Here is a 13528-nt window from a genome sequence, read left to right as displayed (position 1 = left end):
TTAGCAACTCCAAATAAGGAGGTCGTGCATAAGTATTTAGAGCGAGAGGAGAATTGTTGTTGTGACAGAGATGCTAATTCTCGAGGAGAAGTCGTGGGTCAATCCCTTTCATCCCCCACCCAATTATCCTTTTCTTTAGGTCCAGTTGGCCCCTCCTCAGCTAAAAGCTCATTAGGTAATTTGTTAAAAATAAACTCTACTTTGGACCTCAGTTGACGAGGAAGCATTTTGAGTATCTTCTCAAGGTAGGCTCGTGAATCGTATGTGATAGTTGGACCCCATTCTCTCATATAATGCAACCAGTGTGGCTCTGAGGGAGTGTCATTTGCTCCAAGCATCGACAAATATTCAGCAGCAACTATTTGGTATTTTTTGCTTGTATCCAGAGAAAATCTACTTCTGGCTGCATCATTCCTTATACCTATTCCCAATTTTTGGTCACCTTGAAGGAAGTTCCCTGCACGAGGAAAGCATGCATGCCCACTTTTGGAAGAATAGACTACCGCCTTGTTACCTGCAATGTATTCCAAATCTGAGGCATTGACCCAATTACCACTGCTGTGCTGTGAGAAATAGATTCTCCATAATTCCCCAGTGAAGTTGCTAATTCGAAGAGTGAAATGCTCCCAATCACAAACATGCTCTCCAATTCTACCAAGAGGTAGATTCAGCATCCCAACCTTTGCAGTGGCCGGTCCATTGAATGGACTGAAAACCCACATTGCTATATCAGTGAACGTCCCCCCAAGTGCAGGTTTAACATGCACATAGACCTCTGCAGTTTCCAGCTTTCCCAATTTGACTTCCTTTGATTGACCACCCTTTGGCAAATCTAACCAGTATTTCCCATCATTTGAACCCCCTGGAGGTAGGTTTGAACCATCAACCATGATGAATTCAGGAATTTTTACACCTCTTTTGCACAGTAGAGCCCCATTTTCAAAAAGCCATGATACAGATGAAGGTAAGTAGATCTCATCTGGATGAAAAAAAACAGTTGGCCCATAATGACTCACTAAAGCGTGTATTTGGTTTAGATTTGGCATTGCATTGAGGATGAAATCAACATTCTTCAGACATGCAACAGGAACACAGTTCTCAGTTATCCAGGAATTACTACAATAGAATGCCCCTGTTGACACACCACGACCTTCCATTCCCCGGTGGTTTGGTCTCATAGTCCAAACCCGGAGAGGGAATTTAGGAAAATTTGTTTCTGTGTTCCAAATAAGACCATTATTTTGACATGATTCTGTAAGATCTGAACGAACACATCTCACATCCTCCACAGATGGTTTATTGAGAGTATCCGTAACCACAATACCCATGGCCTTGTACCCATCAGATGGGTAAGGTAACCAGAAGTAAGCATGTCCATCCTGTCTTCCAGGCCAAGCTACACTGCTCCAGACCAAAGTATAGTTCAGTGGTTTAGCCAGAGCTGGATGTAATCTTCTTGTACAGCAAGTTTTCTGACATTCCTGGGTCGACAATAGACTAGTAGTAGGAGCCTCTGATGCAATCTTTTGTTTCTTACATTCACACACCAGTTTGCCAGAATCAGTACTCTCCTTAGCAACAAGAACCCAACCTTGTAGGGGTGAAGAATTAGGCTGCCCATAATGGCCAAGGCTAAAGAATCCTGTTGGTATTTCAACAGGCTTATAGAAACTAGCTCCCTGATTGTCTTTTCCTCCTTCATTGCAGCTCCATATTTTCTCCAGTGTGGACACCTGAAATACTTCAATTTCCCCCAAACATATATTTCCTGTTGCAAACCCTGAGCCTGCATATTTCAATTTCACAGCTTTAGTCTCATCCGACGAGTTAGAGGATGTAAAAAAATTTGGGCCAGCAAGAATAGAGCAAAAGAAATGTCTATAGATTTTAAATCCACTCGTAATCTCAATGTATGTAATTTCAGAGGATTTACTTCTTGTATGAAAATTAACTCAGTAGAGAACTCATGAAAAAAGTAACAATGACCATAAATCAAAAGCTAAAAACCATAAAGTCTTCTATTGTTTACAACCAACACTTCAATCCAAACTTAAGTTTATATGTTTGCTTGACAGAGCTCTGATTTCTCACCCGTCATTTAGCAGACACAGGACTACTTTATGGTCACCTTTATAGATGAACTGTTTAGTACAAAGTAAATAAAAATCTAAATTCTTAAAATATGTGATGATGGAATTTAAAATCTTCAACTTGGCAAAATTTTAGTTTAGTTAATAGCTAGCACAAATTCAAGTAGACTTTGAGTGAATTAAGAACTGGACTTAGCCTAATCTGACTGCATAAAGCAACCTTGACTTGGCCATTCTAATTTTGATGATCCAATCAATAGCTTTTATTCTTTAAAAATATGAGAAATATTAATCTAAGAGAACTCTATAGAATAATAGAAGACCGGATGAAGTATTATGAGATTCTGCTAAAGATTAACTGCTATGTTACCGGTACTTCACATTTTCCCCACGAATCCGGATGCGGTGTGTATCGGATTCGGATTCGCCCTGGAATCCCTATGGATTCGGACAGGGTACCGATTTTTTCCCCCTGAAGCGTATCCGATATTTGACTCACGAATCCTGACGCATCCGGTGTAGACGTGGCAATTCCATACGGTTTTTTTGACGAATCCGCATCATTCGCAAATTTCGAGGGTTTTTTTCACGGGTCGAATATGTCGTTTAACATTTAAAACCCTAAAGCAAAGGCAAAAATAAAAAATCGTGAAACCATTCCACGCCACGCATGGTGAAAAAGGAAAACCGAAAAATCGCGAAAGTTTGAAACCATTAACGCGCGACGGCACAGGGGTTTGAGGAGGCGCAACGGCGGGAGGCGCGCGACGGCACAGAGTGAAAGGAGGCACGCAGACACAGAGGAGGCGCGCGACGACGGCGGGAGGCGCCACGGCAGGAGGGCTTCGGCATCAGGTTTGATATTAATTTTTTTATTATAGTTTGCTATAGTTTGTTAAATTTTATTATAGTTAAAAAAAATTATTAGTTTGTTAAATTTTAATATTTATTATAGTTTGTTTTTTTTGTTTAATAGTTTGCTAATTAAATTGTTTGTTAAATGAAAACAAACAATCTAATAAAAATATAATTTTTCATTAGATTGTTTGTTAAATGAAAACAAGAGCTGTGTAGAGCTGGAGTCCCTGCCTAGTGCAAGGAAAGAGGAGTATTGTATAGTGACAATGAAAAAATCAATAACATGTTGTTTCATAATAATTTTTAAGTGTGGTAAACACTCTGAACAAAATATGCTGTAAGTAAATCTTTTTTTATTCATACAAGTTCTGAAATAGTTGACAACTTATAATCACTACCAAAATGATAAGTAATTGTATTTTATTGAGAAACAATATTCAAAATTAGTATAAAATGGATGGTGGTTCTATATGCAATTCAGCACTAAACAAAATTTACATTTACCAAACCTAAGCATGATATCAAATGTTTTTTTGAAAGAAAATTAACAGGTTATTTACAAATAGTTGCAAGTAATCAATGTTGTAGAAATTGTGGTGAAATCTGTAGGAATTTCTAATGTCAACTGTGTTATTGTATATTTCATGTGGTCTTATTACTGATGATTTTTGACAATGCAAATCAAAATTTATGATTTTAGTGAACTCAGTTCAAATTTGTAAGTGTAATGCTTCTCACCTAAATTGAGAAAAACTGTGAATAAAACCTATATCACACCTAGGTTAAATTGTCTTTGGCTGACTTCAAAACTATCTATACATCCAGCAAAGTCATAACATTCAAAGTCTACTTTTTTACCTTTAGCTTTGTCCTATTCATCTTCCTAAGCATCAAGAAAAGTACAACTTCCTTTGAGAAAAATGTCGCAAAGTTACAATGAGAGAGTTTAAAAAAATGGTTATTGTTCTGACCATAGATGAGTGTATTGGTAGAAACCTTTATAGCTGCAAAGTTAAAGTGCAGTTTTGCTATTATTATGTTGAAATTCTCAAGGCAAATATGGTGTTGCATGTTAAAGGGTGCTCAACTAATGCAGGCTTATATTAGTTTTTTTAACTATGCTTCTTTACCTTGGTATTAATGAAAATGCTTGTAATAGCAATAATAAAGAAACAAATTCTATTTGTATGAAATCTTAATTTACCTAGCAAAGCACAAGCTTGGTGCAATAGAATCTAGCTTCATGTCTAGCAAAATCAAAATAAGCAGAGAGTAAGTAAAAAATGAATCATAAAAGTGAAGGAAAAGAGTATAATAAATATTAAACATACATCTATTCAAAACATTTTTTAAGAGTGCATAAAACCTACTAAAAGAAAAAGTAAAAGAAATAGAAGTATAGATCTTACGAGCTTCTAGCAAATTCTTCAAGCATGAGCTTTAAAAAAGAGGCATATTTGCCATGCTTTTTATAACAATTTTGCATACATGTTCTATGTGGTACAAAAACATTTTCTGATTTTTCTTTCTCGATGGCAAGTGCAGCTAGAATGACTATAAAAATAACACTATAAAAATAACAGAGGATAAAACAATTAAAATTTTGCATTGGTCTAAAACCAATGACTGGCATTTCAAATGCTTTTGGACAACAATATTGTAATGCATTATGTTTTAATTTAAAACTAGTTTCCCAAGAACAATTTCTACATGTAAATTTATAATGCGTAGAATAAATAAAGCAATCTAAATATGAGAACACATGTATAGAAACTAGTGTAGATAGGAGCAAGTGTCAAGTGCAATCTAGAGAGACGGCATGAGATTTGGATTATGAAAGCTACAAACATTTGATATTGAAATGAAAGAAATTTAGTGAGATGGTTCATTTTAATAATATTGTTACAGTATCCAATAATCAGTGAAGTAGTTGTTAAATATGTAAGCAAAAGAGGAATTGGCAAGTGAAAGCTGGTAAATCTGAAAGAAAGCAAGCTTCAAGACATCAAAAGTGAAAGTAATGACAAACCGAAAGAGGAAGTTTGTTTTGGCATTGGTTTGCTGGATGGAGAAATGTGAAAAGTTTGTACAGACTTTCCTCCTGAGGCCAATGGATATCTTCATATTGGACATGCAAAAGTTTCTTTTCTAAACCAATACTTTGCTCAGAGGTATAAAAGGCACTTGATTATACTATGTTTTCCAAGGTCATGGCCACGTGTTTGAGCTTCTCCATTCCAGTTTGTGCTATAGACAATATTTACATAGTATTGAATTTTAGTTTTAATGATATTTGTTAATCATCTAGATTTTCTATAATTTTATAACATAAAAAATCAAATCATGTGTTATTGTCATTTTAGTTATTCTGGAATTTTTGCCTTAATTAAAATTTGATGTCACACGAAGCTATGAAAAATCTTACATAGAAATGTGACCATTGACTATCTTATGTCAACATACCATCATCCTCTTGTTATTGAGGTGTGTGCAAATGTATCTAATGCACATATAGCATAAATCTTGTTTACTGAGCTACATGCAAATCTAAAAAAACCAAAAGATTCTCCAAGACAAACTAGATTGAAACATTAAAAAGATTTACATTGAGTGCCAAATGCAAAAATTGAAATTCACATGTTATGTTCTAGGAGGATGACAGTTTGTGTCCTAGGCGATTCAATTGGGTTATGGAAAATTTAGTAATTGATAAAAACAAATGCCTATCGCAATCAATAAAAAGAACTCACTTGAGATAATTAATTCACTTAACATATATTTGAATGCGTATTTTGCACCAGCAGATCATGTCTTACAAACTGAAATCATACATTAAACCAAAATTATTATTGGTAGAAAACCATTTGGTCATTGCTCCAGTTGGGTAAACTTAACATATATTTGAATACGTATTTTGCACCAGCAGACTGTGTCATACGTTAAGCCGAAATTATTATTGGTAGAAAACCATTTGGTCATTGCTCCAGTTGGTTGACCTTGCTTACCCACATTTCTTCAGCAATTGCTTTATCTTTCAAAGGGTTGCTAATTTTGATGGACACTACTTATGTTTTACTTTGTCAAAGATGCACTACACACTTCTCTAATCATCAACAATTAAGACCACTATTAAACATTCAAATCTAATTCAGATAAAATTAAATGATTTTGCAACGAAGATTAGCCCTCTAGGTAAAGTGGCTAGTTGCATTAGCTCATGCTCACTTTCTTTGTGGTTAAAGAACCGCGCCCAACTATAGTGTGGGAATTCTATGGGGTATGAAGGATGATGAGTAGTAGGTGTGCTTGGTACTCGAGAGAACTTGGGTTTTGTATGATTGGTCAGATGGAAACTAGGGTTTCAACTAGACACTTATAGGGAAGAGCTTAAATAGTCAATTAGGTTTGAATTTCAACTATAGTCAAAATAAAAATGATAAAAAACCACAAGAGTATAAATCATAATGTGTTCACAACAACAATAAACTACAACTAATTATGACAAGAAAAGAAAAAAAATTCATAAGTTTTACATTCCAAAAGTCTTCCCATTTTTTGTTACCTACATAATTCTTTGACGTTTTTGTTTTCAGTCCCACATTATTTTACAGGATTGAGTCACATTAATTCTTTGATTTGTATCGTAGGTTGGACTAAAGATGTACACAATTGCAAGGAATAACGGGGCATGAAGGGTACAAGGAGCTTGGTCACAAAAGCGAACAGGCTCGCAAGGAGCAGAAAAAAGAACAATTGGGTCAAGAGCACCATGAAGAATGGGGCATTTATAGCTCAAACAAAACAGAAGGAAGTGATTACTTTCAACCAAAAATTCAATAAATATCGCTCAAGATTAAAACCACACCCACAATACCTGCTACTAGATTTCCACCGGCTTCTTAAAACAAAAGAATTAGTCACCAGATTGAATGCACAATTTCTTGCTCTAATCCTAAGCTCATTTAATAGACTACGATTATAGCATTACTGTAATGATTCCGGATTACATAATCAATATTGTAATTGCAGATTCCATAAACAGTAATTACTTTATCTCGATCTACAAATAAGAATTTTCTTTAGTTCTCTAATAGGGCTTTGACCTTTGTGCTCATTGAAAAGAAGTCTTTCATGAGCTCTGTTATTTCTGTCGTTGAATCTACACAAACCTTAAGCAGGTCGTTTAGTCCTTAACTAAAAATATCTCAATCTTTTCTCTACTCTAGCCCACACATTGTTTTGTATATAGTCCTAAATAAATAAAAAATATTGTTTTATACCCTTGAGGTTCAATCCTTTTTGTATTATAGCTTATCATAGCACTCTTTTTCATCGAGAAACCCAGTTTTGAATTGAAATTTATAGTGGCATTTCACTAAAACTGTTTGGTATAATCCTAATTGCTCTTCTAATTTCCTAAACTAAAAATGGGACTTTTGACTGTATGGAACTATTTTAAATAGATATAAAATAAAACATTTGTAGCATATAATATGATAATAAAATTCCAAAACATGGGTTTTGGATGCATGCAAATTACCAATCATCAAATGAAAAGGGGTAATTAAATGTCATAAAGAGAACTACCAGATCAACATCTTTGGCAATAGCAGTTAGCAGCCCTCCTGCTTTAACAACTTTGCTTAAAATGTGGGAATGCCACATAATCAAGAGGAAAATCAGTATACAAATTAGAAGTTAAATTATTAGCACTGAATAGAAGAAAATATACACTGACAATCTCTAACATGGAAAGCAATAAAACCACAATCCATCTTTTCTGAGAAACATAATAATATAGAAGCACTAATAAGAAATCTAAGTACAATAGCATATGACTAAATCATTTCTTGAAAGTAGGTAGGAATCCTATAGATGTATAGAAAAACTTACCACTCAATTAGTTTTCTTCTACATTTTCCTTTGTTGCTCAGAAAAGTATGACACATTAAGGACTTCTCTGAGAATTGCTTTCTTAATCAAGTTTCATTAAGTGGCATAGGCACAAAGATAAGTCTCAAATTCTTCCAAACACTGAAATGCCGATTTTGCATCAATGAATGGTTGATTGCAAAATTCATTTAAAAAAAAGCAAACTCTAGAAGCATCCTTAACAGTAAGAAAATTCTCGAACACCACCACAGACGCGTGTAAGAAAACTGTAGAAAGAGAGAAGGAACGCACATATCTTAATACTAGCTTAAAAAAATCCCATCAAAATAAACTCTCGCACGAATATTGCGTGAGTTTTAAATGTTACATCATAAATGATGAACTGGTGTGTTGCGTAAGTATTAAGAAGAGAACACGTGAACATTTTTTTTCTATTTTTCATAATTACAACCAAAAAAACCACTAGGAAAAATATAATGAGCCAATGATTGATCAAAAAATTAATAATTTTTAAAACAGTTTAATAAGAACAAAAATAAAACTTTGAGATAAGATTAAATTTTTCAATTTGCACAGTTACCAAAGCAAGTTAATGCTGGAGGTGAAAACATTAGTTCCCTGCTTAAGGCAGGGACTAACAAACAATTTACAAACTATTAAATAAAGTTAAACTATAATAATTTTTTTTAAAAACTACTCATATTTAAAATATTAAAAATAATAATAATTTAATAATAGGTATATTTTTTAAAAACCTAATAACTTTCATAATTATAATAATTTCACTTTTATTTTAAATAAATTATTAAATTTAATTTTATATATTTAACATTTATAATCTATTGTTTAATATTAAATATTAATATTTTTTTTTTTTAATTTGTTGTAGAAATCATAATGGCAACGACTACTAGCTCTACTCCTCAAAGCTCTACTCCTCAACGGACTTTCAAAACTGACCCAAATTCACCTTTATGGAAATATGTCAAAATAATAGACCAAGTAAAAGGTGGTGGAACATTTTATATGGATATGCAACTTCTGTAGTACGAAAAAAACTAGCTCCTATAGTCGTGTCAAAGCCCATTTTTGTGTCATTCCCCAACAAGGAATCAAACCATGTCTAGGAAAGAATGGAAATGGGATGTCACCTCAAGAAATAGCAGGATATATTAGAGAGCAAGAGGAAGCAGATGCAAGAGTTGGTCGTGCCTCAAACCATCCTTTGTTGACAGGAAGAGGAAGTAAATCAAAGAGGCCCCCTACTTCTCCATCTTATAGCGATTTTCCTGATATCGTGGTAGAGAGCCACCCATTCTTGGACCCAATTAGTAAAGAACCTGTTATTGTGAAGAGAAGCAGGGGACCATTAGAGAGAGCATTTAAGAATGATGCTAGAGAGATTGCAGATCAATCCGTTGGAAGATGTCTATATGCAAACGGTTTGTCATTTAATGTGGTACGATCACCATATTGGCAGGATATGTTGAAAAAGGTAAATGAGGCTCCACAAGGGTACACAGGGCCAGGTTATGAGAAGGTGCGTAGCACCTTACTAGCAAAGGAGGTAAAAAACATAGACAATGCATTGGCTCCCATTAGAAATTCATGGAAACAAACAGGGGTGTCCATCATTTCAGATGGATGGAAGGATACCAAAAATCGGCCATTAATTAATGTAATTGCAGTGTGCCCTAAAGGGGCAATGTTTCTGAAAGCTGTGGATTGTGAGGGACAGGTGAAGGATGCACAATTTATTGCTAACATCCTTATACAATGCATTCAGGATGTGGGACCTCAAAATGTTGTCCAAGTAATAACGGACAATGCAAAGAATTGTAGAGCTGCAGGTATGTTGATTGAGACACGGTTTGAACACATATTTTGGACACCTTGTGCTGTCCACTCTCTCAACCTCATGCTACAAAAGATAGGCAGGAAAATAGATTGGATCAAACAAATTTATGTTGAGGCTGAAGAGATCCAAATGTTCATCACAAACCATAACATGTCACAGGCCATTTTCAGATCATTTTCACAATTGGAGTTGCTAAAGGTAATTGAAACACTTCAATTTTTAAAATCTACATTTCACTTTGATGGTTACTTAATTTTTATTTTTTTATCATGTCTTCTTTGTATTCTAAATTTTACTTTTAATTTTTGAATAGGTTGCCAAGACCCGATTTGCATCCAACACAATCGTCTTGAGGCGACTTGTGAAGGTGCGACAGCCACTTGCTAGCATGGTAATTAGTCAAAGTTGGTCCCTATGGAGGCAATCCAATACTAAAAGGGCAGCAAATGTAAAGCGCATGATCCTAGATGACACTTGGTGGGATCGAGTGGAATATCTTTTGAGTTTCACTGAGCCCATCATGAGTATGATCCGTTATACTGACATGGATCACCCATGTTTGGGAGAGGTATATGATGGCATTGACTCGATGATTGAGAAAATGAAAGCCATCATCAATGCAAAAGAGCAAGATCCCGAAGAAACTTTCTTCAAAGAGGTTCAATCAATTTGTGTTGAGCGGTGGAACAAAATGACCACCCCACTACATCTTCTTGCATTTGCATTGACTCCCAAATTTTATAGTGATGAAATGCTTGCTAAGCCATCAAGGGTACCACCATATAGAGATTCAGAAGTCAGTGAAGGGTGTAGGACAGCACTTACTAAACTCTTCCCAGATTCTGAAATGGAGGATTTAATGACAAGTGAGTTTGCTGATTTTGCAGCCTCCAATGGTCAAAGTGTTTCCGCTCTCCGTGACAAGTATAAAAAGGATTCTCATGCTTGGTGGTACCTCAATGGCCATACATCACCAAACCTTCAAACTCTTGCAATCAAAGTTTTATCGCAAGTAAGTTTCTTAATTTTTATTGCTCTCTAAATTTAGATTTTTTACTATTTTATAATTGTCACCCTCTCACTTTGTGTCAATTATTCAATAGGTTGCTAGTTCCTCTTCATCTGAGCGAAATTGGAGCACATACTCCTTTATCCACTCAGTGAAACGCAACCGACTGGCAGCAAGTAAGGCAGAAGAGCTCGTTTATGTGCATTCAAACTTGCGCCTTCTTACTCATAAACAAAATGAGTATAAGGATGGGAGCACAAAGTTTTGGGATGTAGATCCAGAGCGAACTGATTTGGATTTTTCAGCTGCCACACAATCTTTACTTTCTGGGGAGTCTGATAGCCAATGTGCTGCTAGTGCAAGTGGCAGTGAGCCTGCATGTGGTTCCAGTACTCTACCTACATCATCTAATGTCAATGATGATGTTGATCTTGATCTTCCTAGTGACCCATATGATGCTATTGCTGATTATTAGTTGTGTTATTTTATTGTTGAACGGTTGAGCCAGTGAACAATGAATTTGATATCTATCATAACATTCAAAGTTTGTAATTTTGTTATAGACTTATAGTTATATCAATATGAATCATATATGATAGTTCCAAGTTTTGTTTAGCATATGGATGATATGTGGGATTCTAAATTTAATTTTTGTTTCTACTTATTAGAGCGTATATATGTATATATTTATGATTTTTACATTTTTTTGTACGGACGTACCCATACGTACCCAGGCCCCCCCTAAAAAAATGTCGTACCAGCATACCGTACCCGCATACCCGTACCCATACCCGTACCCGTACCGGCAACTTAGAGATTAAGTAGTACATAAAGAAACAAGATGAAGGCATGCCAGAGCTATAAAGTAAGACACGAGTTCAATTACTGTTTGCACTAAGTAAGGAAGTAAAGCATCAAAAGCTTAATTTTATCCCTTGGTACGCTTACCTAAACAATGTTTTTAAATATTTAGCTATTCCATTCATCAGAAGCACTAATTATTTCCAGTTGGCTATGAGCTTTTCCTGAAAATGTGGCATTCCTAAGAGAATAAGATGCCTATTTTATTAATACAAATTCTTCTGGATTAGATTGTGTACATATTTTTTGCATCAACATTTCGGACCGCACTCCGTGATCCATCATCAGGATAAAAAGGGAGCATAAGGAATCCTGATCTCCTTATGCTCTCTTTTTATCCTGATGATGGATCACGGAGTGTGATCTGAAACATTGATGCAAAAAATCTGTCAACAATCTAATCCAGAAACATTTGTATTAATTAATTATGGATTGTGGAAACTTAATATTATTAATGCCCTATTTTAGCCAAGTAAGATCAGATTTTTAAAGAATTCATGGCAAATCAGGACAGAGTATTTTCATAATGCAATTTCTCCTTGAACATAGGCTCCAGGATCATCAGTTTGCCCACCAACAAGCAATCTGAGCACTGCCCATACACTCCTTAAGAAGATTATAATGCAGAATCCTTCTTTGATTTTAGAAGCAGAAACAGAACCATTTACTGACTACAATACATAAAAGCAATACAAGCATTGGAATAGGGGGTGTCTGCCATCCCCTGATCCTACGACGCTAGCAGAAACATAAGTTACTTCTTCCAGCATAGAACAGCACATAGATCACACACAAATTTGCAATAAACTAGTAAAGGTGTATGTTTCATGGACAAGTGCAAGCTATCCATGTTCAGTGGAAGATAGACAATGAAGAGCCATTTTAGGTTCTCATCTGTGTTATTTCAACTTGATAGAATTATTACCTTGCATGACTACAATAAACAGTTCTAAACCCATGGGTAAATCATTGCTCATAGGTGATGTACGGGATAGCATGAAAGATGCAATCGTCTGTTCGGAGGATAGAATTTATCTCAGTAGCTTAGTAAATGATTTTTATCAAATGACCAATATGGTGATTTGGTCACTATTACAAGTTTACCCTTTTGCTAGGCCTAGTGCATCATCTAGCTTTATCACTCAAACGAGATGGGTGTATAAGCCACTCAATACTGAACTCTTCTCAAGATCAGCTGGGTAAGGGTTCTGATATTATCCAACAGTGAGCTTCAAAACATGAGTCACAACCAGAAAACCATGTAGACACATGGAGATCAAAATTGATAAAACACCAAAAGATGGCTTACAATTGAGCTCCTGCCAGACAATTTTGGATAATGATGATATTAATGAATAAAATCGAAACTATACAAAAACAGATCTGGTTTGAAATGGTAGACTTACCAGGAGGCCATGATGGCAGAGGCGAATTGAGGCGAAATGGGTATTGTGTAGAAGTGGTAGGGGGCATCAAGGGCAAGTCCCTCTTTCTCTTTCTCCAACATGAACACAACCGGCTAGAGCTGCCAATGATTCCAAACATTCTACTCCGCCGCCCTTGCTCACATTATAAGCATTTCACACCCCGCCCTTCCTGGCTCAATCTCAATCTGACCAAGTCCATCACAACACTTTTCTCACACACATCCCCTCACAACAATACGACCTTTGCTCGGAATTGTCAATTTAGTATTTTCCGTCTCCCCTGTTTATTTATTGACAGGTTCAAACTGTGGAAGTTTGATCCAGAAGAATTAGATCCTACTGTTTTGGGGTTTCCCTTCTAAAAACCCAACGCTCTAGAGAAGCCTCGAATTTGTAAACATGTCAGCGGAATGTAGACATGACGCAGAAGAATGGCAATAGTAACAAAGCAAACTTCGGCCTATTTGACTGGGTATTTTGATCTTCTTTTCGAATCTCTATCTAAATATTTAAATTTTTTTGCAATGTGATA

At 35.5% G+C, this 13528-nt stretch overlaps 1 protein-coding gene across 1 annotated transcript; it reads right to left on the bottom strand.

The window, feature by feature from the left end:
- On the bottom strand, positions 1-13478 carry LOC131076072 (hypothetical protein At1g04090). Its single transcript, XM_058013100.2, has 2 exons — positions 12976-13478; positions 1-1786 (listed from the first exon to the last, which is right to left on the bottom strand). The coding sequence occupies exons 1-2, from the start codon at positions 13112-13114 to the stop codon at positions 99-101; spliced, it is 1827 nt and encodes a 608-aa protein (XP_057869083.2). The 5' UTR covers positions 13115-13478; the 3' UTR covers positions 1-98.
- Positions 13479-13528: the final 50 nt, after the last annotated feature.

Source organism: Cryptomeria japonica, chromosome 10 (genome assembly GCF_030272615.1).
Source record: "Cryptomeria japonica chromosome 10, Sugi_1.0, whole genome shotgun sequence".
Lineage (NCBI taxonomy): Eukaryota > Viridiplantae > Streptophyta > Pinopsida > Cupressales > Cupressaceae > Cryptomeria > Cryptomeria japonica.
This window is presented reverse-complemented; position numbering and strand designations above follow the sequence as displayed.

Coding starts and splice junctions, on each gene's coding strand:
- LOC131076072 (XM_058013100.2), bottom strand. CDS start 13,114: ATGTTTGGAATCATTGGCAGCTCTAGCCGGTTGTGTTCATGTTGGAGA. Junction 1,787..12,975: donor TCTGCCATCATGGCCTCCTG/GTAAGTCTACCA, acceptor TGAAATATGCAG/GCTCAGGGTTTGCAACAGGA.